Genomic DNA, 24,756 nt, shown 5'->3' with positions numbered 1-24,756 from the left:
CCTATGAGTTACTTGCTAAACTGGTTCAAGCAGATTCATCTTTGAATTCTAGCATGCAGCATTTCTCCTTGCCAGCACTTTTTCAGTGGTCTCTATGAAATTGTCCTTCAAGTTTAAACCTTACACTTTCCACCTTTTAATCACATGCTTGGTTGAATCTGGGAAATTTGTGTTCAAATTCCAGCAAACAGTTTTTCCTTGCAGTTGCTTTCTTAGTTTGCTCTAGGAACATGTTCTGCAATTCCAGAGTGCTGTGTTTCTCCTGGCAGTTATTTTTATAGGTGGCTCAGGGAACGTGGTCTTCGGGTTCCAGTGTTCCATGTTTCTCCTTGCATTCACGTTCTTAGTTGGTTCTGTGACGGCATCATGAAGCAAGATACAGACAACAGATCCATGATTCAAAATAAAATGGTGTATAAAATCAAATGTCAGGAAGGTAGAAGGCCTAACTTGCGCTATGCTGAGGTGGAATTTCGCTACCTGAACAAAACTAAGGAAAGTCTAAGTCAAAGAGTTCAATTTAAAAGTCTGTCTGTGTTCAAAACCCATCATTACCCACACAACTAAAGCTAAACCATGTGTAGGAATACCAATAATAAAAGAAATGGTGATCAACACAAAGTTCTGGGCTTCTTCCAGCTCTTAACTTCCTCTTCAGCTCCCCTTCCCCAAGTTCAAGACAGTACCACAAAAAAGTCTCAAGATTACCTTTTCCCAGTTCAAGGCAATGTAGTTCCACACAGTCTTCGATGTTCCCTTCCCCAAGTTCAGTGCAACACAGTTTGCGCAAAATTTGGTCTTGAGGCTCTGTCCTCAAGACAGTATTTTCAGTTCATCAAACCTCAGGGTTGCCTTCCCCAAGATTTCAATGTAGCAACTTGTATTGGTTTCAATCTTTCACATTTCAACTTAAATCTAGGTCCACTTGACCCTCCTTCTGGCTCGCCTTACCAGTTCACTCACAGTTCTCCTTCTTGGGTCATTGCACAATGTCTTTGACTTTCACCATTTAGGGCTCACTGGTCTAGGCGCAGTTCTCAGACCACACGGTCCACCCATCACAGGTCATGCAACCAGGAACCCTAGGATCTCCAATACCCACAGGCTCTTGTCTACATGTCCCTGTGTACAGATTCACATTCACTTAGCTTCTCTTTGTGTAGGCAGTTTCACACTCTCCTGGCTTCTCCTGGTTAGCCCCTTGGCTTTGCCATAACGTGTCACACACTTCTTGCCAGCCTTTGGACTTGCCGTACTATGTCCATTCATAAAGTTCACTTTGTGTTGGTCTTTTCCATGCCCCACCTTTCTGTTACATTCTTTCACACTTGCCCTCTTTTCATGAGTTGCTTTCAAATGGGCACTTTCCCTTTTGGCGTTCATCCGCTATTTAGCTTAGCCCATAAAGTTTTCTTCAGTTCCATATTGAATAAGCTTACTTTAGCTTGATTTGAAGTTTGTATTCATTTCGATATTCAATATGCGTAATTCAGTTTTGTTTCAAACTTTTATTCAATTCAGTATTCAATTAACGTAATTCAACTTTTTTTCAAATTTTCGATCAGTTCAGTATTCAATACAACTCATACGGCACTTAATTATATATGCGTAGCCCTCAGGGGGCGCCCCGGTACTAAGTGAGTTTCCTGACACTCACAGGTCCCCAGCGTTCCTCTCCGATGGGTCCGATTCCTCTCTTCCACATCTCGGATCGGCTGGCCGGCCTCCGAGAGCCCTGCTCGTACTCTGATGCTGTCCTCCACTGATCGGCGGTTCTGCTGCTTTGGCACGGACGGCGTCCTTTCTTCTTTCTTCTTCACTCGCAGCTCCAGCTGCTCTCTCTTCCATATGGAGGCTCTCATGCCTGTGGCGGCTTGACAGCCCAGCTTGCCCTGGGTTCCACAAGTCCTCTGGGACATCGGCTGGCGTCCTAGCTTCCTCTCCGGTCCCACCATGGCTGCCTCCTCACGAGAAGGGTGCCCTGCTGGTCTCTCCTACACAGGCCTCCCTGTTGCTCTCTCTGTTGTTTTCTGGCTCTTCCTTTATACACCTGCAACCACTTGACAGATTGCAGGTGTGGATTTGCACTTGGGTTTGCCTGACTATAATTAAAGGGACATGCCTGATGCTCACAGTACTCTACAGGCATCTTCTTTGTCCCAGTACTTTAGTGGTGAAATGGGTTTCTAGTGTTCATTACTGTGTCACCTCTTCCTCGTCCCAGTACTGGCAGAGGTAAAATGTGGGGAAATGGAGGGCTACAGTAGCCTATAGAGGCCGGAGGAGGGTTAGGTTGGTCTTCATTAGTGAAAGGGGGGATACCATGTCTTGCCTTCTTCACCCCTAACCCCTCTCTTCTTCCGCCTCTTACTGGTACTTCTGAATTGGTAATATTTCCTGTCGTTTTCATGGTCAGTGGGACAGGGATAGCAATACCCCATGACTACCTCCAGGATGGAGGATTCTTCATGAAAGGGAAATGCAGAATACCGTGTCTCACCTGAGGACCTCTTGTTCCCAATCACCAAGGACCCTCCACCTAGGTGATACTCCCTCACTTCTCCACCCCCATGGTCAGGATCCAAGAGTGATGACCTTTCCCTGGCCATCTGAGAAGAGGATCCAATGGGAGTAGATGTGAGGACGCCAACAGGCTTCTCACAGCTCTAGGTCTTGATCTTCTGGTTCCAGAGTGCTATGTTTCTGCTTGCAGTCATTTTCATTGGTGGCTCTAGGAACGCAATCTTCTGTGCCTCAAACAAACTAAGGATTCCATCACAAAACCTATTTACCTCCCTTATGTTCTGAATTAACTAAGGAAAAAGGGATGATTTTGTTGGTCCAAAAGAATGGTTCCCTTCTTCTGGATGACAGCCCAAAGTTCACTTCTGGATGGGGTAAATGAAATGTTCTTCTCAGAAAGGTACAAATCAAACAGTCTAAAAAATGTCTAAAAAATGTTCCTTGGATGGGGCTCCACCAAGACACATAGAGGAAATCATGTGTCTTCACCGTGTTAGGGGGATGACTCCCTCCCCTCTAACTTTGCTCAGGTTTCTCAATGGTGTTGCTAATACCAGGGTAAGTGGCTTCCCTTCCCTGGCCTCTCATTGCAATTCACACTGCCAAGAGAATGACTCTCTTCTCTTGGCCTTCTTTCATAATGTTCACCAATTCCAGGCAAAATGTCTCTTTTCCCTTGGTTGCCTAAAAGCTCTTCACACAGCCAAGAGAATGTCTCCCTTCTCTTGACTTCTCTCATGAGGTTCACAACTCCTTGGGGTAATGTTTCCCTTCCCCAGGTCTCTTCCAGTTTCTCATACTACCAAGAGAATGACTCCCTTCTCTTGGCCTTTCACCGTGCTCACAAACAGCAGGAGGAATTACTCCCTTCCTTTGGTTCTTCTCACCACCAACCTGGCTTACCACCTTGCCAGGTACTCTGACTATGAAGATCAATGTCCACAACACCCTGTCAGGGTTAATGCTTTTCGATGCTCTCTCTTGGATTCAAAGCCAACCTGGTTTGCCTCTGAGCCAGGTACTGTGACTCTAAAGATTGACCAACAATCTTTTCTTCTTGGGTTTGTGAGTCTCAGACTCACCATTCTCAGATTTCCTTCCTGGTAGACTTGGTTCACTCTCCTCTCAAGTACCACCATATATTTCGATGGGTGTGAAAGTCTCTTCACAACTAAGTTTTGGGTCCCAGGCATTGTACTTGTGGCTTCTCTTGCCCCTTACTGGTTGCCACCATCTATTCTGATCCCGACACATTTCTGCCCACTTGCGGGCCTTGTTTCGTCATGTGTGAGGGCTCAGGCTCCTCTTCAATGTCTGCAGTCAGCTTCTGACTCGTGGGTGTCCCGTGAGATATTTTTGGCCTGTGGTGGCTCTGCAGCACCAGTCTTCCTCCTAGTAGCGATCTCGCTATTCAGGCTTTAAGACCGCCTGGAGCCATCATCGACCAGCCCGCCAGCCCTTGTTCTCATTGGGGACCAGCTGCAGACCTCCTGGCTTCTTCCCCGGCGTTCCAGTCTTCTCCCCTTCTCTCGTAAGCATGAACCAATTCTCGCGGTTCCTCCCGGGAGGACTGTCGCTGGTACAAATTCTTTCTTCTTTTTTTATTTCTTGCATGCATTCACATGCTAATGAATATTCGCCGCCATCAGTCTGCATAGCCTCTGTAAAATTAAAGCTGTTTAGCTTTATGCTAAAAACTGCTTGTCTCTCACCAATCAGTGTTACGTTCGGTTGTACTGCCCCAGTCAATGACACTCGTCCTCCTAAGCTCTCCCCTGGTGGCCATCTTCAGATCTTTACCGCACGTTTCTCATGTTGGGAGTCTGTGTTTCGCTTCTCAGAATCCTACAACTTTTTTCTATGTTTTTGCCTATTTTTACGATAATCCATCGGTTTTTCTTCTGCCACGTAATGACTACTGGCAGTAGGTACCCGTTGCCGGAGGAGATCCTCCATCCATCATCAGATCTCCAACTTGTGGCGGCACAGGCCCAGGCTTGGGCCTTCACTTTGTGACCATAGCGGAAAACACAAAGAAAAGTCTTTTCACCTCCTGTGAAAACTGTGGCCTGAAGAATATCTTTTTTTCGATGATCGGCACCTGTAGATTTGCAATCGTTAACAATGTTGCACACATTATAAATCGTGGAAATGTATTCAGACTATGGGGGTTCTGTGCAGACTTGCAATGCTTCACTAGAAGAACATGTTTGAGACTGACCATTGCTCGGGGGAGGAATTGTGCAGGAACAAGATGGAGTTGTTCTCCTGCAAAAACTGTCTTGTTGGAGCACCGCTACGTGTAGACCCAAGGCCCCACCCCAAGTTGAGGGCACTCTCTAGTCCTGACGGTCATGAGTTTCCTGAACGCTGTGTCTGCCCCGAGTCTTGCTGTGTCTGCCGCGAGCCGCAGAGTGCTTCCTCAACTTGGGGGGTTGGGGCATGGCGCTCGTTGCATATCGCCGCTCAGCTACACTGCATAGAAAGACAGTATTTCTATGCGTACAGATGAACCGCAATATGCAACACCTTCACAGACTGCATCTGAAAGTCGTCCTTTGCTCAGCAGCCCAAACCTCAAAGAATGAAACCGTCCAAAGCTATAAATATGTCTCATGCTTTGCACACATTTTACTGTTTGGGTGACTATTCTGATAGAGGAAATGAGCACCATACCAAGTGTGCGTTGCTTGCTCAGAAGGAATGAGCGTTTGAATTACCAGGACAGACATGTTTTATAAATTGGTGGTCATTCTTATGTTCCCAAAATGCACTTTGTGTTTATGCAAAGCATCCAGCATCCTATATTCAGGGTACGCACATCATTCGACTCTTAGCTCAGCCCCCAATCCCACCAACACCCCTAACAATCCACCCCACACCCACACAAAGGGAAGGGGCGAGGGTGGTAGGGGAGTTCCACCTATAACTGTCAATTTCCAGCACAGCTTTTACTTACTTTCACAAATATATCAAAACCACTCTCTGCCACTGCCACGTTGGTATTATGAATTGTATTTGTGATTTAGTAGGTATTTAAGTAAATCGCCCTTTCTGCATGATGCAACGTGCGTAACACATGATTGGCTGTTTAAAAGCTACTGCCACGGTGGGAAATGTGCTGTTTTTCAGTAGGCACGTTCACGGTCACATCCACTGTATGCTTTTCATCTATTCACTAAAAAGAAAAGTTCCACAGAGCAGCTCGTGTTCTCTGTTGAGAAGCGTTTAATGCAGTATTTGTCTCTTAGAAATGCCAGGAGATGGCCTCTGATGATCGACCCCCAGGGCCAAGCCAACAAATGGGTGAAGAACATGGAAAAAGCCAACACCCTGCACATCATTAAGCTCAGTGACCCGGACTTTGTAAGAACACTTGAAAACTGCATTCAATTCGGTACACCAGGTAAGTGGCAGGTGGGATTATCGACATGTCATTTGCCGAGCAGCCGAAAGAGGGCAGTCTCGGCTCACGAAAACAACGTGGGAGATTTGCTTCTCAACAACGCCGGTTTCTTTATTATGAATTTATTTTTTCAGATTCACCATTAATCAAATTATAAAATCACTAAAGATATCTTGTAGCAGGGTGTGAGGTTCGACGTGTTGAAAGAGTCATTAGTGAATGTTTATCTAATGTAGCTGTTTTAATTGTTGTGGCAGTTGTGGCATTCACATGTCCTCATTAGCCCCCAGAATTCTGCAGGCTTGGCGTGTCTGTTGAAATGTTGAGCTACAGACATACTTAAACGGTTTCTGCTGTGATTGTCTGTAATTTAGTAAAGACCAAATATACGAGGTAATTGAAATGGGAAATGTTCATATTTTAAAGAAGTTAGTGCCAGCCTTGCCTGGGTATTGAAAGCCACCTAACTACGCCGCCAGACGGCATCGAACATCAAAAAAGGCGGGAGCGTTCAATAGAAGAGCGGAATCTTAATGGATCTTGTGCAACAGGAGGTCTTTGCGTAATCTAATGTGGAGCTTGTGCCACAGTGGGCCGGCCTGCATGTACTCAAAATGTAGTGCCCCCTGGCTAGCCATGCATGTGCGGATCGGATAGCTGCCAAGTGGCCCTGTGTCATGGATTGACACCTCGAGCCAGTTCTGGTTTCCCCCCATTGAATGCTGACACTTGTAGGCCCCTACTTACAATGGGAATAGCGAAACTACAAGTTCCAGTATGCAGTGGGAAAAAACAGAACTGGCTCGAGGTGTCATAACAGGACACAGGGCAACTTGGCAGTTATTATGTAGGGAACGGTTAGGAGAAAAAAAGAGTCAAATTCTGGTCGCGAAATTTCATGCGGATTTCTCATTCAAGAAATCATCAAATCTGATGATAGAATGTTATGTAGCAGTGAGAGGCTGTTATACCGCCCCCCCCCCACCCCACCTTTGTTATTGAAGTCTGTACAATGACGTACTGTACCCCACAAAATGATCAGGAGGAGGAGAAGAGGCAGTTAAAAGGAAGTAGATTGTACAATTCAAAGGGCGGGATGCAGCTGAGAAACAATGTTTTTTTTTTAGGTTTTTTTGTTGCATGGATGCATGTCAGCCCTGTTAGGGGGGCCCATGGTGATGTATGCAGAGAGATGGGTATGTCCTAAAGTGCTGTGCTAGAAGGAGTGTATCTCTAAGGCAGATTTCGAGCATTGAAAGTTAGTACTCTATATTATGTTGGGGTGCATGGGGGTCTTGAGAGTTTTCTTGGGCAATCCTAGAAATGTGATGCCTTAATTGTATGGGTAGGACTAGGCCTGGTTTTCATACTGTCTTACCTGGAGCTTTACGTGGGCCGGGGCTAGCCGGGGCCGAGCTCCGGCAGGTTCAGAAAATTGTGTCCGAGACGAGGCCCTGCTGGGGCTCAATAGAGCCCCCTGCTAACCCCGGCCCATCAAGCTGCTAGATGCCAAGGCTCTTGTTTCTGAAGCCTGGAGGTCTCGTGTGTAAGCAAGAGCTTCAGGTTTTAGAAGAAAAAGCCTCTCCTTTCGATTGTGTTGCCGCCTCCAATGCCTGACACCCCTTTTATTAGAGATGCAGGGGTCACCACGCTTGCACCTCAGGTGAGAGGGTGACGATCCCTGCGTCTCTGGGGCAAATGGGTGCCTTGGAGGGGGGTCAGTGCAGCAATTAAAAGCCAAGGCAACACTTACCTCACATGAATGCTGCAAGTTAGGCCATGGCACCAGCCGGCCCTCTTGCAAAACCCAGCGGGGGTTCTTCCGGGGGTGTGGCCCAACAGGCAGCATTCAGGTCAGGTAAGTGTTGCTTGCATTTAATTGCGACGCTGACCCCCTGCATCACCATCATCAGCAGTGGCCCTGTACCCCTTTAGATAATGGCCTCTTTTGTCTCCTGGGCCACCCCCTCCTGCCTTTCCATGCTCTTCGCTCAAACTCTGCAGATTCCTCCCAAAGGCGGCACCAAAGCTCCATTTAGATCAGCCATTAAGCCACCAAGAAAGTTGCACATTCAGCACACAAATGGATTCAAATCGAGCAATGCAATATAATAGTGAGGACAACAAGATGAACCTTTGTCCTGAAATAAATGTAGTTTAAGCTCTTCTTAAACCACAGCAGAGTAGGGAGAAGACGAATGGGGGGGAAGGAAGGGCTCCAAAAAGTCTCAAAACCAGGGGATACCAAGATGTACCATATTGGTGCTCTTAGTGTACCTCGATCCCCTACAAATGAACAACTTTTCAGCAAAGTACGATGGTTGGCCCAGAACCACCTCCTTGTAGGTGATACAGCAGATCTTGAAAGTGAATGCAAGTGATTAGGGAACCAAGGAGGAGCGAAAAAAATGGAACTAAGGTGCTTGAAAATAATCTGGCCCCAGAATGCAGTGTTGTCCTCAGAGCAAGCAAAAAGAACAAGTCTTGTCCATGCAGGAATTAGACTCTCACAGTCAGGAATGGCAAGGTAAAGCGGCTTCCTCCCAGAATTCTGTAGGCAGGGCTTTAAGTGGGCCGGGGCTAGTCTTAAAAAAGTGCTCCGAAGCCGGGCTCCCCCTGACTAGCCCTAGAAGCACCAAACACCTCAGGCAGTTGTTTTGCACAAAAGAGCTGCATGGTTAAAGGGCTAACTTGAAGGTCGGAGCTTCTGATTACAAAAAACAGAGAAGCCCTGATCTCGGAGGCAGCCATTTAACTGCAAGGCTAAGGGCTGCCTTGGGTGTTGAAGCCCCTCATAAAGAACCAAAAGGCAGGGCACTGCAATTCTTTTGGTGTGCTCTCTCCCTCTGTTTCTTATTTGCCGGCTCAGATGCTTGCAAGCCGTGCCTGCAGAGGTCAGAGCCAGTGATTAAGAAACAAAAGGAGGGGGGACACAAAAGCGCTGCACAGGTCCACCACTATCTCCCCTCTGTCCCTCTACACTCGCCTCCCCCACACACTTGACACTTTGGCCACACCCCCTAGTCCAAGCCCCACCCCCTCAACCCTTGCCCCACTTAAAGTCTCGGAAAGGATAACTCAGGGGCAACACGCTTGCCCTGGAACTAAAACAATGCGGAGCAACACAGGTCCGTTCCCTAGTCCGTGCTTAGAAACCTCTAGGTATTAACAGGGACGTCATTTCACCAAAATGCCTGGGGTAGCGGAAGTGACATCACATGACCATTGACCTCTGATGTCATCACAGCACGTAATGTAATTTGACCCAATCCCGAAGTGACATCACGGAAAGCAAAGGACACAACCTTTCGCCCCTTCACCAAAAAGGAAGGGGCATCACATAGCACTGTTCCTAAGTACACAACGAATAATATGGTTAGGATACCACTATAATGTGATATACATTTCATACAAGAATGGATCACCACATGTATCGTTAATATCAGTGTGTATAGGCCCATATTACCAAATTACTGTGAACGCAAGCATGCATCCAAGGACAAATGATAATGGTTTGTTATTATATAGCATTTACGCTTAAGAGCTTTATATAGAACAAATATACATACAATATCACCCAACCTGTGTTGGTACTCATTTATCAACCTCAAAAGGATGAAAGGCTGAGTTAAGGTGTTTCAGAACAGACTAAATCAGGGACTCGCCCCCAGAAAGACACATTTGTTATTCCCATTCTTTCTCATTTAGGGTCACTGCTCAAAGTGTTACGAGTGCAACACTCTTTTTTTTTTTTTTAAGAAGCCTGTACAAGAAAGCCACCCACTCTCCAGAAACAAAGAGCCACATGACGCTGGCTACAGCCAGCCCAGGAGCTTAGTTTAAAATTAAAAATAAAAGGTTTTTTTTAAATGCATTTTTTAGGGGTAGCAAGAGAGACCATTTGGTCGCAAGGGAGACCTCAGGGGTCGTAGTTGCGACCCCTGTCTGCCCCCAAATAACGTCCCTGGGTATATTAAGCGTGTTATAAATAACCAATTATAATTTAATGTCTTGTGCTGGTTTTAGTATGTTTTGTATTGATTTTCTTTGATCACAACCCTGATAGTAACCTGATATCACACAAAACAGAAAAGTAGATGGCCTCTTTGTGCCCCCACTCGCGACTTAACTGACCTCCTAAAACTGAGTATATATTGGATGTAATCTATGTATGTATTTTATTTGCAAAATGGAGCCGCGCACTAGAGGCCAATGTGTCCAAATGCTCACGCTGTAAGAAGCATTGTACGGTCTCCATTTTCTGAAGCAAATCCACTCATTGCATCACTCCTTTCTAGTGCTGCTGGAGAATGTGGCCGAAGAACTGGACCCGATTCTGGAGCCGCTGCTGCTCAAGCAGACGTTCAAACAAGGAGGGAGCATCTGCATCCGCCTGGGAGACTCCACCATCGAATACTCGCCCGACTTCCGCTTCTACATCACGACCAAGCTGAGAAACCCACACTACCTCCCTGAAACATCTGTAAAGGTTAGTCCTTTCAGAGCGAATGCGCATTTTTTTCATCCGTTTTCTGCATTAGCAGTTTTCCCGCCAATAGGGAATAAGTGGTTGGGAAAAACAATTAGACGAAAAGGGTAATTATTCCCAGTGCAGTTGGGGCTTGACTTTCATTTATGATGTTCCCGGCAGGTATCTTCGCCTGTAAAGTCTGATGTTTTGTCATTTCGTGTTACTGTTATTGCACACAGAGCGGCCATTTTCCCTCTGAGGAAGTTCATCTTGCCATTTGACTCTTCACCTCGCGCGACGCCTTGGGGTTTCTAATCTGGTTGTTTTAATTGTGTGTCAAATCTCGTAGTGCCCTCGATGCCCCATCAAGCTCTGAAATACTAATTGAGTTCCTCTGGTTTCTGTTTGTCGGGGGGCGCGCGTTCATTTTCTTCTGCTTACAATTAGGAGGGACTTCACTTCGGTTCCAGTCAGTTCCTTAAGGGCCGCCATTACTTTTAAGTAGCAGTGGCAGTCTTAAGAAGCAATTGACAGGAGTTCAAGTGCTTGCGCCTGATTGGGCGAAATACTGCACGTTTCAGCACAAAGAACTGCACAGTCGCTCGAAAATCAGTGCAGGGTAATGTATGGTAACCTACAGCTCACAGTAAAGCGAATACAAGCGAATCGCATATCACAAGAACGCTGGAAGGAGTTAACTAAATCGGAGAGAAAATAGCTTCCCTGAAATGTCTGTCAACAAGAAAGAACAAAGAGACCCTTTTTGCTTTGTCCAAATAATCTGATGCAGCATTCATGCTATGAATGGGGTCTTTAGTTAACACACATGAATATAAACATGTTTTACAGATATACAAGGGCCCATTATTAATGTGGACTGGCACCAAACCATGCTGTGCTTTCAAATTAAGAAACCTTTTCTATCACAATTCAGATGTATGCAGTTATGACCAAATTTCGGTTTATCAGGAGAAGAATTAGGGGAAACTCAACTAATTGAGGGAGGGTTTCAGTTATAGATCCTGTGGCATACAATGCTTGAAATAAGCTCTTTCTGAATATAGCCGCAGTATGGTATGGCAGGCCTCTCCTAATGGTGGTTCAGGTTATGGGCACAGTGCCGTTTATTACATCATACTAGGTTGTCCCAGTCCTGACTGCCCACTCTGCATGTGACCTTTATGCATTCAGCACGGGTAAGGGTGATTTGAACGGCCGCCTTCTCCGGCCCCAGCTCCACATTTTAGATTCGTCATTGGAATGAAAAAGGCAGGGCAGAGACTGTGCCACATTTTGGGAGATCGTTGCTGTCATGGATTCATCCAATTGGAATCAAACACACAGCTTCTTCCTGGCTGGCGAACAGGCCAACATCCTCTGTCGCCTCAGAATGGCATTTCTGGAACCTGAAAGTCCCTCATTTAGATTAACCTCTAGGGGACCCCATTGTTGATGGCGTCCCACAGTACAGGTTACCGGTTCTGCTCCAGAAAGCAGCATAAGATAGACACAGGGTGCTGCCCTAATTGTGGGCTGGCACGTTTTCTGGTGTGCCTCTTACCTCATTCCCTTTTGACCCCTTTAAGTTATTCTATTTTATTAATAAAAGGGCAAACCTAGCCCAAGAGCAGCAAAGTGCTTTACAGCAGGAGGGTGCAAGCAGTGGGCTTGGCATTTTATACAGTGGCGCAGTACTGTTGGTGGCCGGAGGGTGAGGGCGATTTGTGTTCGTCCAGCAGGTATTGTTGAAAGGGATCCATTGCGTAACTGAAGGATGGGGGGGCATTTTGAGTCTCTGCTGGGATTAAGTTCCAGATGTTTGGGGCGTGGTAGGAGAAGGGCTGCATGCAAGGCTTTCCTTTACGGACTATCTTAGATTCAAACCTGTTAATAGTTTTGCCACCTGAGGTTCCAAGAGGTGCCCGAAGAGTGGCGATGAGCCACCAAGTATGATGGCGGTCCATTTGAGATTGCTTTATAGATGGTACATGCAGTTTTTAATATAACCCTGGCAGATGTATCCACTATAGAGGTTGTTGCAAACACTAGCGATTCTAATTGCACTAGATTAGAGCAAGAATATATTATAACAACTGATGTGCGGGTGTCCTTAGTTATTCAGAATGGAGCATCCCTCTAGGCGCCTTCTCCAGGACTCTGTTCCTCTTGACCCTTCTTTATACAAACAACTTGCTGGGGGCACAGCCTAATGAATGACGATGTTTCAGGCAATGACATTCTACTGTAAAATATGAATCAGAAACACAAGTACAATGCACAAAGTAATTTATTCTGTCAGAGTTAGCATTCCCATGTCTTTTTATATTCACAAGACAAGAATTAAAACCAACAAGTACACAATAGCTTTTTAACACAAAGAGAATGGGTGTACATTTTAAAATGAGCGGTTATGAATTTAACAATGTTACAATTTAACAGAAATCGAATGTTTAAGGCCATGGGTGAATTCTCCAACTTGTGCAACTAAATGTGAGTGCAATACAAAGAAATGCAAAATCCAAAAATCCTAACGATATAGTCCACCGTGTCAGTATTCCCAACCAGTTAGAAATTGCACAAACATTCCCTTTTGATGTGCAGTAGTCTCGGGAGGATAGCTCAGCGGCAACGAGCCCGCCTTGGGAGCAAGGCGACACGAGCAACAGAGGTTCGTGCTTAGAAACCTCTGGGTATCAAGCGTGTAATAAATAACTTATCATATCAATCCCCTAAACAGGGCATATATCTCTGTACCAGGTGCCAGCAGTTGTAGGGCTGAACAGGTAAACATACTCTTTGCTGGCAAAGACGTTTTTAATATTAGTGGTCATTCCAAAATATCTGCTTACTGCAGCAGAACACATTTGCAAAGGACCATTTGGTTACAAAAGCTATGTCAACAGACCTAACCTTCCATAGCCTCCATTGACAAGCATTCACCATTTACTCTTACATCCCATCCCCACTCCCCCATACTTTTTGGATGTCCCAACTAATTGTGATAACCATGGCACACAGCCCCTCCATTCGGCTCCTCCCCTGGGAGTTCACCCATCAATCAGTCCCTTTTTCTGCGTTGCAAAGCAATAAACGGTTGGCTTGCGGCTGCATCTATTCGTGCCTACATTTCCCTATTTCCCCTAGCGTCTCCTGCCTAACTGGGGCAAGCGCTGTGCAGGTTGTCCATGTGGCGTTACTCTACTCTACTGTCCCACACAACCAACCCCTGCTTTACTTGGGTACTTCACACGTGTGGCACTTGTGCAACGCGTGTGACTCTTTCTCGTCTTGCTCATTTCCCCGTAGAAGTACATGGTGGGAAGAGGGATCTGGGACTACCACGCCACAGAACATCATCAATTGTATTATGTCAAAATCAAAGATAAATCAACAGCTTTTCCCCAGGCACCTCACATGAGGGAACACTCTGCCAGTCTTTCCCCCACACCAGAGGGGTCTTACCAGCCCTTTCCCACCCATGCAAGTGAGATCCACCAGATCTCAGCCCAACGTCCCACATGAGACTCACGCTGAACGCTGCCCTGGTTCCACCCTAGACTGGACTTTGCCGTTAGTATTTCCATGCATACCCATCTAGCCCACTAATCCAATCAAAGTTTTAGCAGATGGGAGAGCTGAGCGCCGAATTAATGGGTAATGGCACCAATTCTCAAGAATTGCACTGTTAAATACACCTACTTTCCAGCCTCTCGTCACAGTAAATTATTTTCTGAATTGATTTTGTATTTATTTGTTATCTTCTTCTGTACATCTGACATTTCCTACATTCTGATCGTCCATCAGCAGTACTGTCGAGCCATAAAATCATGATTATGCAATAAGAATATACAGTTTCAATGCACCCAAAGAGCAGGAAGGAAGGAATAGTAGGAAATACATTACAGCAATAAAGCACAACATTTAAGAGCAGAGGGGGAAAAAAGGGAGGGAGGCGAACCTACTTTGCCTTGTGAGTATTCAGACGTGCAAGTGCAGATGTGTCAGGACTGGCTGGGTCAGTAACAGGAAGAGTAACAGGATTAACATTGGGCTTTCAGAGCTGGCTGGGTTAGTTGTGCTTTCAGAGCTGGCTGGGTTAGTAACAGGAAGAGTTTGTACATAGAATTAACATTGTGCTTGCCCAGGTCAAGATGGAGCGAAAGAAACTTAATCTGATTGGTTAAAGGAACAATGATATGTTTGGTTTGCCTGACTGGTGGAAAGGACAATGGCTTTCATTCTTGGGAGGTGAGCAAGATTCTAAACTGCCTTTCATCCATAGAAATTCAGTGGCTGGTTGTACATTAGATAAGCTCCTTAAGTAAGGCCTTTTCAGAGCTCAGAAAATCTACCAAAGAAGTAAGAATATCGTTAGCTGATCCAGTTTCAACAAGAAGACATCAGGTGGGATCGTTCTTTTAAAGATTTTAAGATTGTCACAGTGAACTTTCATTTTCTTTTATAAGAAACCTTAAAGAGTTAACAAGTTTCAAAATTATTTGAGAAAAGAGACATTTACAGTTAAAGTTATTATAAGGAAAACAAGCTTGAAGATTGTGCGTAGAAGTTTAAAGTTAATTAACTGCGTGTAATGTTCTTCAAGACTGTTTAATGTGTGCACGAGCTCGCAAGTCGTCGTTTACGTGTTTTTGAAAGCGCGCGGGTATTCAGAGCGATAGAGCGCGTGCCCAAATGAATTGCGTGAGTGAATTTTAGCGCGTTTACATTTTTAACGTGAAAGACATTTCATGGGAAAGCGCTTGTTGGTTTGCGATAGCGCGCGTGCCCAAAAGAATTGCGCGAGTGAATTTTAGCGCGTGTACATTTTTAACGCGAAAGACGTTTCATGGGAAAGCGCTTGTTGGTTTGCGATAGAGCGCGAGTCCATTTTGATTAAGCGCGAGTTGTTTTTAACGCGTGAACTATTTTATGTGAATTACGTTTCGTTTCTCCGCGTGAGTTCGGTAGCAATAGAGCGCAAGTCCATTTTAACTAGCGCGTGTTATTTTTATCGCGTTTACTTATTTTTTCACACGCGCGGGTTTGGTAAACAATCGCGTGTGTATTTTAAACGCGAGGACAATTCTTCACGTCTTCTGATTTCACGTGTTCGCTCACGCTTATCAAGGAAGAAACTATACGTTCTTTGTGTGAATAAGGAAACAATTCACGCAGAAGGAAAGCAGCATTCCAGAAAGTTAAAGAATATTTATTTAATGTAATTTATGCAAATGGAATTCAATACTTTAGAGAAAGACTGCATTTTATAAAAGCATTTAAAACTACATAGAGTTAAAAGAACTTTGAAGCAAGAAGAATATCTAGTTCTGAAAGGTGTTTGCAAGGGTCATCACTTTAGGATTCTAAAGAGACTTGAGTGGCTTGAACTATATGCACTACACAAGATATTATTTACAAGATATTCCACACAGATATTAGCCTCTAAGTCTTTTCCTGAGGTTTAAGAGGTAAAGAGTTTAGAGTTTATTTAGAATAATTTTAGAAAAGAAGTTTATATTATCATATAAGTAACCAGGTGTATTTGTTTACCACAGATACCAGAGCCTATCAGAAGGTTGCAGGGCTGCAGTGTCTCCGTTGTTATTTTCTCCAAATTCCCCTTTCCCTTTCTTGGGGTTTTCAGCTCAGCTTATATTTAAGGGTTGAGAGGCGAACTCCTGGTGAGGGTCTGTGGGGCCAGCATCAGCTCCTGTGGAATTCAGTCAAGCCGGACCCTGACAAGATGGAAGAGGGAAGAGAGGGCAAGTGCCAGGGGGTCAGTACCGGTGGGTGAGCCATGGAGAAAGTGCTAAAAATGCAGAGTGCTACATGGCCTGGCCCGCGGGAAGTGTAAGTGCGGGTCTCCAGAGCGGAGTGTGTGTAAATGAAAAGTGCTGTGGACAGACAGGAGGTGGGAGGAATTGGTGTGGGAGGTCAAGGCCCCAAAGATGCATAAGGGCCAAGGACACATATTCAGCAACTGTGGGATTAGCAAAGGAGTGAAGGGGGTAGGAGGAGGAAAGGATGAAAGTCTTAAGGAGCTTCTGGAATTTGAGAAGATCCTTTTCAAGGTGCAAGGGGGAGGCTATTCCAAAGGAGGGAGCCCATAGAGGAGAGTGAGCGACCCCCTGCCCTCTGTTTAGCAAAATGCTTTACACACAAAGTTGATGCCATAGGAGTGAAGAGGTCTAGAGGGAGAGTATTTAGTGAGAGAAAGTTGAAGATAGTGCAGTACTCAGGCCCAGACAACCTTGTGGATGATGCAGAGGGGTTTGAATTTAATCCGTGCAGCAACTGGGAGCCAGTGAAGACTTTTTAGTGCAGGAGAGATGCGGTCCCTGGGCTTAAGGCCAAGGATAAGTCTTGCTGCCCTATTCTGGATAAGCTGGAGGGGTCGCAGTGTGGAAGAAGGAAGGTTCAGGAGGAGGCTGTAACAGTAGTCGAGTCTAGAGAGAACCAGGGCTTGTCACATTGAGCATCTGTGGCAAAATGAGAAAAGGTAGAATGCCTTTGAGAAGGAAGAGCTGATAGTTGGACTTCTTGGCAATTTCCTGAGTGTGAGGGAGGAAGAAAAAAGAGGAGTAGAAGATGACTCCAAGGGTTCTGACTTCATTTGAAGGAGCAAGGGGGTGGAGCCCAAGGAGGAAGGCCAGAGTGAAGGGAAGAAGGAGGGCACAGGGGTCCCAATGGGAAGGATCTGAGTTTTACAGGCGTTGAGCCAGAGATCATTGGAGGCGCACCAGGATTAGATGACAGATAGGCAATCAAGGAAGATGGAAGGTGCAAGAGGATTAGCAGGGAGTCTGAAGAAGAGCTCTGTGGTGTGTGCATAACACTGGAAGTTAGAGGAGAAAGAGGAGATGGGGCGTGCAAGGAGTGCAAGGTAGATGTTAAAGAGCCCTGAGGGTCACCACAGGTGGAGATGGAACTAGGAGAGGCGAAGGGGCCCAGGATGACTTGGGTAGAGCGGTTAGTGAGGAAAGAGGACAGACAATCCAGTGCCTTTTCCAAGATACCAAGTGTTTCGTGGACCCTTTGTATGAGGATGGAGTGGTTAACTGTTTCAAATGCAGAGGAGAGATAGAGAACGATAAGGACAGCTGGGGAGTTAAAATCCAGAGATGAAAGCAGTTCTTCACAGGTGTTCAGAAGATGCGCTATTTAGATCAGGCAACGTCCATTCACATAATTCAAAGGAGAGTAACTCATAACACCCTGTTCTGAGCAGAAAGTTACCATATGCAATCGGGACATTATTTTGTTCGCCCACTTCGTATGCTAATTGACATGAGGGGAACGGCTCTTGGGGTTGAAATGAAGTAGAAACTCTATGTTCTTACCAACTAGACCACTGCTCTCTATGTTGCCATTAGGAACCCTGTTCCTCTAAGACATGGGTCTGCAACCTTTGGGGCTCCAGATGTTTTGGACTACAAATTCCACCAGCCCCAGCCAACATAGTCAGTGGTGTGGGATCATGGGAGTTGTAGTGAAAAACATCTGGGGAGCCTAATTTTCAGATCCTTGCTTTAAGAGAATGTAGTGGACCCAGAATATGAATAGTCATGGGCTAGGCTGGAAGCACTTTGGAGCGGGTGGGTTTACCTAGTTGTGCACCTGTTGATTCTCCAGTTTGCAAACCATGTGAACCTGAGCTCCATGATTACTTTGCGTGGTTCCGTCGCACATTTGTATATAGAAAACAAAACCTTACTTGAATTTCTGACTTTCCCAAATTAGCAAAACCCAGTTAAATTCTATAGATTGAGTTATCTAACATGTGTGGGTGCCATATTAACCCCTTAACTGCTGGGCGATATGCATGTCTATGCAAATAGGGCGACCATGCTCGTCCACAGCACTTAATTCAAGTATATGATAGTGATTTTTCAGAGGCAAAACTATGGTAATCAAGGCGTCTTTGTTTAATTCCATCCCTGCATAACAATGTAAATATACACATTAGCAACGGGTGCCAGTCTCAGGTTTATGGACATTTTCTTGCAATAAAAGGGAGCGCGTGGAAGTCATTACATTGTATTTTACTAAAGGAAGTAGAGTTCTGACTCCAGCTCTTTGTTTCCAATGTCATTGGTAGCAGCTCTTTTATTGAGGTTCATTAAAACACTTGTGTACCAATGCCATCTAAATCTCCTGCTACAGTTAATCTATGGAAACTGTGAGCATCCCGCCTTGCAGTGGCATTACCCAGGCACCTTCTGCAGTACTAAACGTACAGCATATTAAAACGCATTGCTGTTTTGGGCTCTAAATACAGAGAGCGAAATGCGATGGGTGAATTGAAAATGGCAAGCACCAGCTGGAGGACTAATCGCCTTTCCAGGCTGGCCTCCAAACAACGTGCAATTATGTCAAATGTGTATCTGTAGATTGCGCAACTTGCAACCTTTTATAGTCAGGTCATTTAAAGTATTGAAATACCATAAATAAATCTGTGTATGCGGAAAGCAGTGAGAAACCCAGGTACGAAGGCTGGATTCAAGGTGTGATAATACTGTCAGCTAAAGAAAAAGTATTGTATATTAAGAAACACGTGTTGGATGATTATCGGCGTGTGTGGGACTCGTTTAACGATGTATACATTTAACTCCTTATTATGCTGTTGAATGATTTGCAGTATAAGGTTACACTTTATGGGCTGGGACACGTTCTTCCTTTTTTTTCTCTGCTCTCTCTTTCTTCTCCCCTATCCCTGTTGTGTCTACGTCACTAGGGACAATTGTCTCATAACACAATACAATAGTAATATGATAAATATTGCTTTATCTTTTAAATTCCATTGATTAGACACGTGGCAAGGTACAGAATGATTAGATAATTATATATATGGAACATGTTTTCATTGTTTACCATTTATATGAGCTCTATTAACTTGTTAAGGATTTCTGGTTAATGTTTGGAATGCAATGTATTATCTTCGATAAAATGTGTTAAAGATAAATAAATGTGTGTATTGCACATCGCCGTGTATGTTTTCATGTGTTCTTTATGCCTCTTGTGCAGGTGACGCTGCTGAACTTTATGATAACCCCAGAAGGGATGCAGGACCAACTGCTCGGAATCGTGGTTGCCAGGGAGCGGCCGGACCTCGAGGAAGAAAAGCAGTCTTTAATTCTGCAGGGAGCTCAGAATAAAAGGTAGGCGTGGAAGAGCTGCCTCCTGCAGCCCCTGCCTGTCCCCCTTAAACCTGATGAGCAGCACAGAGCTGCGGTGGCGTAATCCCTCCTCTCGGAAAACAATCACACATTCCGGCTGCGGTTGGCTAATTGGTGCGTTCAGCAAATGGCGGCTTTGCAGTTGCTCTCCTCCTGCAGCGCGCGCACAGTTCACGTGCACAGCAGTCTTGCAGGTTGCCTCTCCGGGGACTGCCGAAGGCCTCTTGTCTCGTGTGGAGATTGTGAGCAGTTTTTAAAGGCATTATGATAATCTTTTGCTGGAGGATGATCATCTCTCTGTGATGGCAATAGCTGGATCACTGGAAGGGGAACTTAACCCTGACAGTCGTTATTGTGTAAATAAACATGAAAGTTTGTACTTGCAAACCTGTTGTATTGTCCAGCGAGTGCCAGTATCTCAATGCCCCCCAAACTGACTAAAATGCTGGGACAAATTCGGGGATACGTGTGGTGGGGGGCTCATGGAGACATCTACCATTCCGTATCAGCTACACTGGAATTGACTTGAAATTTGCATTATAATGTACATAGTTTCTATTTATTTCCCACTAAGCACAGTGACAAAGTAGCACAGGCTTCTTGCTGTGCATTTGTAAAATCGCTTGGCCGTGATTGATATGTTTTCTTTAATGGTTAAGCTGTTTTCCCTCTTCAGCAGACCACTTGTTGTGATATGATATTTTATTTTTTATCGTGTGCTGGTGAGATAAGGCGTGCGTGCGCGTGGAGGATGTGAGAGGACCCACATCTCTCACTCACGCAGTGTCCATCGTCGCTTTTTACAGCCAAACTTGCATATGCCGTGTCCTCGCAGGGTTTTTGCTCAGGTGTTTCCGTCCTGATATACATATCCTAGCATGTTTTTCCACACTCCAGCAGTAGGTGATGCCGATAAACTGCGGTGTGCATTCTAAGGAAGAGCCATAAGCATAGAGGCTACATGCTGAATAACGACACTGTGCACTAGACTGTCATGGCGCTCGCGTTGTGTTCTGGTGTGGGTGGCAGGACCAGGCAGTTTAAGGATTATGGGGTGCGGCTTGATGGCGTACAGACTGACTTAAAGAGCTAGAAACAATGCGGGTCTTTCTATAGCCAGGCATGCAGAGGAGCTAAAAGCATCAGCCGCAACGGGGCTTAAGGAAAAAAGTAATCTAGCGCCAACCACACAGCATACTGAAAGTGCTCGCATGCCTGCATAGCACAATGGCGAGCTGCAAATCACTAGAGTCCCTGCAAGTCTAATAGGGTGAAGAATGCATGGGCTGACGCAGGGGTGTTGCTAGATCTGGAAAAGACCCGGGGCTACGCTAATGTCAGAACTGTTGGGACTGGGGGCTAGCTAGCCTTTTGGTTGTAGCTCCAGAGATTCTATCTGGGGCTACAACCAAAAGACCAGGGGCTACAGCCCCCTTAACCCCCCCTAGCAACGCCTCTGGGCTCACGCACGGTAATCAGCATTACCTCCCACCCTTACTCAGCATGCTCCTTTATTAGTGATCATATAGCAGGCATTGAAGACTACATGCTTAGAAAGCCAGAGAGAAACACGCATTGGCAACGCTACCATTTTGTGTAAGCATGGGTAGGCATTTGCCAGGCATTGCCTTAATGGTACTACATAGCCACACAATAGCAAAAGCTGGCCAATGGTGTCAGTACCTGAACATATGATGGCAGGACCTGCCAGATGCTATCTAATGCGTACAAAGAACACAAGTTGTTTGCATTGTCAATGTATGTTTTTTTTTTACCAATAGTACAAAAAACAGATGCGTGTACACACATTTCTTACAAATCAAGTGGCTGAAGGCAGAATTGCTTAATATATTTGTATTACACCAGGCGTTGATCTAGAACTGCAGTTAAGCTGTTCTTTTCAGAAGACTACTTCGAGATAGCAATGGCAGCCCTATAACAGCACATTGTTTTATGTTACTGCATGATACAGCTAGCTCAAAGAGATCACAGGAGGCTGTGACCCTTGGGTGGGGAGTGGCCAGTGGTGGGTGGGAATGGCCATGGGGATTTACATAGTCTTGGGCAATTAATGGGAGGGTACACATACCAAACACCCATAAATTGCAGTAGAAGTGCAGGTGGATTGTGAGGCGGGCCATTGCCGACAGTATCGGCCTGCCGCCTCAGGTAATATCGCCACAGTGTTACACAAGGGAACCCGCATATTCACTTCTATAGTACTAAAGTTTGCAGCCTTCAATCTGAGAAACACAATGTTCTGTTTACATGGGCCACACAGCTTTCATGATGCTGGCTATGCTATATGGTTTTAAAACAACCTTTTCTGATTCCATCATTATTGTAAGTCTAAAAGGCATATTCTGTAGAAGCCGGTTTCAGTCTTTCAGCACAAAAATCTATGACCAGCTAGCAGTGGCGCCCGTACCAGAGGGGAGGTAACAGTATTAAGGGCGTTGTTAGATGCTTGGCCTTGCTATGCTGAAGGCACCTGAAGAGCACTTCTCGGCTCACATTAGAAGGCCACACCCCCTATTCAGAGGTTACACCTAACTCATCCAGCCACTCTGCATTGCCAGCACTCTGGCGTGATTCAGGCGCTATCCATCCACACAACTGCTATTGTGAACCAGTTCCTTTCTGACACAAGAGCAAAGGAATTAGTCCTTAGTACAGTGGCATTATTGTTTCAGCTAGAGAAGGCACACTTAGGTAGGTATTCCAGTATGGTGATTTACAATTTTCTGCTACACACCGGGGTGCCTCTGGACTCACCCCCCAGCCCATACCTACCTGGGAATAGCCATTCTTCAGACAGTATTGCTTAAATGTGGTATTGTAGTGGCATCACTTTCAAGAAACTTGATTGTAATACCCTTTTCTAGATACTAGGAACATTGTCTAAAAGACACAGGTTCAAGGAAGCGTTCAACCTTTTCTAGCACATGATTGCCTGTGAATCACAGTTGAATGAAGATGCTAGCCCTGTAAAAATGAAAATTGACCACTATTTCTCCAGATGTGTCTCGGTGCGCTGGATTGAAGGAAGAAGGCAATTCATGTAGTTAAAGCCCTTAGTAACTGGCTCTTCCATTCTTTCCAATTCTTACTGAAAAATTAATGTTCATATTTGTGAATGGTTAAATGCAACATCATTTTAGGAAATTGCATTCAATTTGTATTTTGTTATATGACAAATATTTTCTTTTTACCTGTTTAGGCAGTTGAAAGAAATTGAGGACAAGATTTTAGAAGTGCTTTCATCATCAGAAGGCAATATTTTAGAAGATGAAACTGCTATCAAAATATTGTCTTCATCCAAAGTTCTTGCTAATGAAATTTCTGAAAAGCAAGCTGTAGCTGAGACAACAGAGAAGAAAATTGATCTGGCCCGCATGGGTTATCGGCCAATTGCTGTCCATTCATCCATCCTTTTCTTTTCAATTGCTGATCTGGCCAATATCGAGCCAATGTACCAGTACTCTCTGGTATGGTTTATCAACCTATTTGTCATGTCTATAGACCATTCAGAAAAATCAGAAGATTTGGATGCAAGGTGAGTAGAACAGAACATTGTTATATATTTGTATGTGTCAATGACCCTTGTTCAATATGTTTCAAGATGACGAAATCCCATAGGTAACTCTCGCTTTATTCATGTAAAGACCCTATCATTGCTTACCCAGTAGGATTGATCTGAATTCATATTTTAATTGAGAGGAACTGTTGGTATCATTGAGGATACTGTTTTGAGGACACTGTTAATGACTCCAGTCAGTACCAGTCAAAATTCTAATGGGATGGGAAAAGAAGTTGGTATAACCTGAGAAAGACTAGTAACCAATGTTCACTTGTGTCCTAAGTTATCTTGAGCGTTTCCCATTATCTTTACTTGCAGCCTCGCTCTCCCAAAAAGCGCTCTGAAACAGCCATCAGGCAGTGTGAGTGATCAGCAAACAACACATACATATGTAACTAATACATTGGAGTCTTATATTCAGTATTCATACATTTCTGCCCCTTTAGTCCTACGATTGAAACATACTCCCCTTTGATAGTATAGGAAGAGCAATTTTTGAGTTGCTATTTACTTGGCTAACTAACACACATTCCAACTCTCATAGGGAAATTATGTTCCCACAGCAAAACACGACTGGATAAAATTGCAAGAAACTTGTGTTGAAAATTGTCATCTGACTCAACTCCAAACCTTTCCTTGGATTTTTAAAAATCCATCGCTTTTTTGTTGGAAACATACAAAAGATGTATCAAAAATGTCAAATAGCGTTGAAGATATTTCCGATCGATGGGAAAGTTTGGGGCCCCAACTGATAAGAATCCAGTAAGGTGACTGGCCCAAGCCAAGCTGAAAAATGTGTGATAGGTTGCCATTTTGCATCAGATTTGCATTCATGTTTTTTCGGGGCCCAATTTTGTTTTGCCATTGTTCACACACACACACACACACACATTTGGACAAGGCGCATGTTGTTAGTAAGTAATATCTGTGGCTAATATGCTCTCTGTCAATTTGTGGGCTCAAATGTTAATTCTGTGCTTTAATTCAGATTCATTTTTCTAAAAGCTAATATCCAGATTGGTGGCAGAGTGAGTTGCCATGCCATCTGGGGTAGGTGTGTGGTGCATTTAAAGGCCCCAACAGAAGTCCCTTTCACATGAATAGCAAGATTTTAAACACTGAAACAAAAACGGCCTGGCCTTTGTTATTGTTTTTCAAGTACAATTAAAGAGCTATTTGGAAAGGGGCTTACCTGTCATTACCAATGGAAATGCAGCATTTTAATTTACAAAAGAAGGAGGAATTGAAGATCCCTGTCACATGGAAAACAGGATTGATAAACATTGAAAACAAAAATGGCCTGGACAGGTGTGTGCAAATAAAAACGAGTTTGAAAAGTAAAAGTGAAGAAAATATCACTGCTCACAGAAAAATGACAGGAAAACAAAACATGATGTGCGGGTTGACCAAAAGAAATGTATATTATGTTTCACCTACAAAACTCCAGTGACATTTGAAGAGCCACTTTGTCTTTATGAAAAATGTCAATCCAAGGCAAACCCTTTTGCTTGGTGTGTGGCAAAACGTCACAAGGAAAACTCCCACTATGAGCCTGGATGTCACATCTCTCATCCAATGATGAACCGCAATAAAATGTCCC

General features: G+C 44.7%; 1 protein-coding gene across 2 annotated transcripts in view; it reads left to right on the top strand.

Moving 5' to 3' along the window:
• DNAH7 (dynein axonemal heavy chain 7) overlaps window positions 1-24,756 on the top strand; it is a 1,167,586-nt gene that overhangs the window by 850,973 nt on the left and 291,857 nt on the right. For both annotated transcript variants that reach the window (XM_069615701.1, XM_069615700.1), the window contains 4 exons: window positions 5,775-5,929; window positions 10,228-10,418; window positions 19,425-19,558; window positions 22,797-23,132. In XM_069615701.1, coding sequence (XP_069471802.1) covers window positions 5,775-5,929; window positions 10,228-10,418; window positions 19,425-19,558; window positions 22,797-23,132 — 816 coding nt within the window. The remainder of the gene's footprint in view (window positions 1-5,774; window positions 5,930-10,227; window positions 10,419-19,424; window positions 19,559-22,796; window positions 23,133-24,756) is intronic.

The sequence above is a fragment of the Ambystoma mexicanum genome, chromosome 9 (genome assembly GCF_040938575.1).
Source record: "Ambystoma mexicanum isolate Mex_15411 chromosome 9, UKY_AmexF1_1, whole genome shotgun sequence".
In the NCBI taxonomy this organism is placed as follows: domain Eukaryota; kingdom Metazoa; phylum Chordata; class Amphibia; order Caudata; family Ambystomatidae; genus Ambystoma; species Ambystoma mexicanum.
Note: the sequence above shows the minus strand (reverse complement) of the source record. Positions and strands in the feature narration are given on the sequence as shown.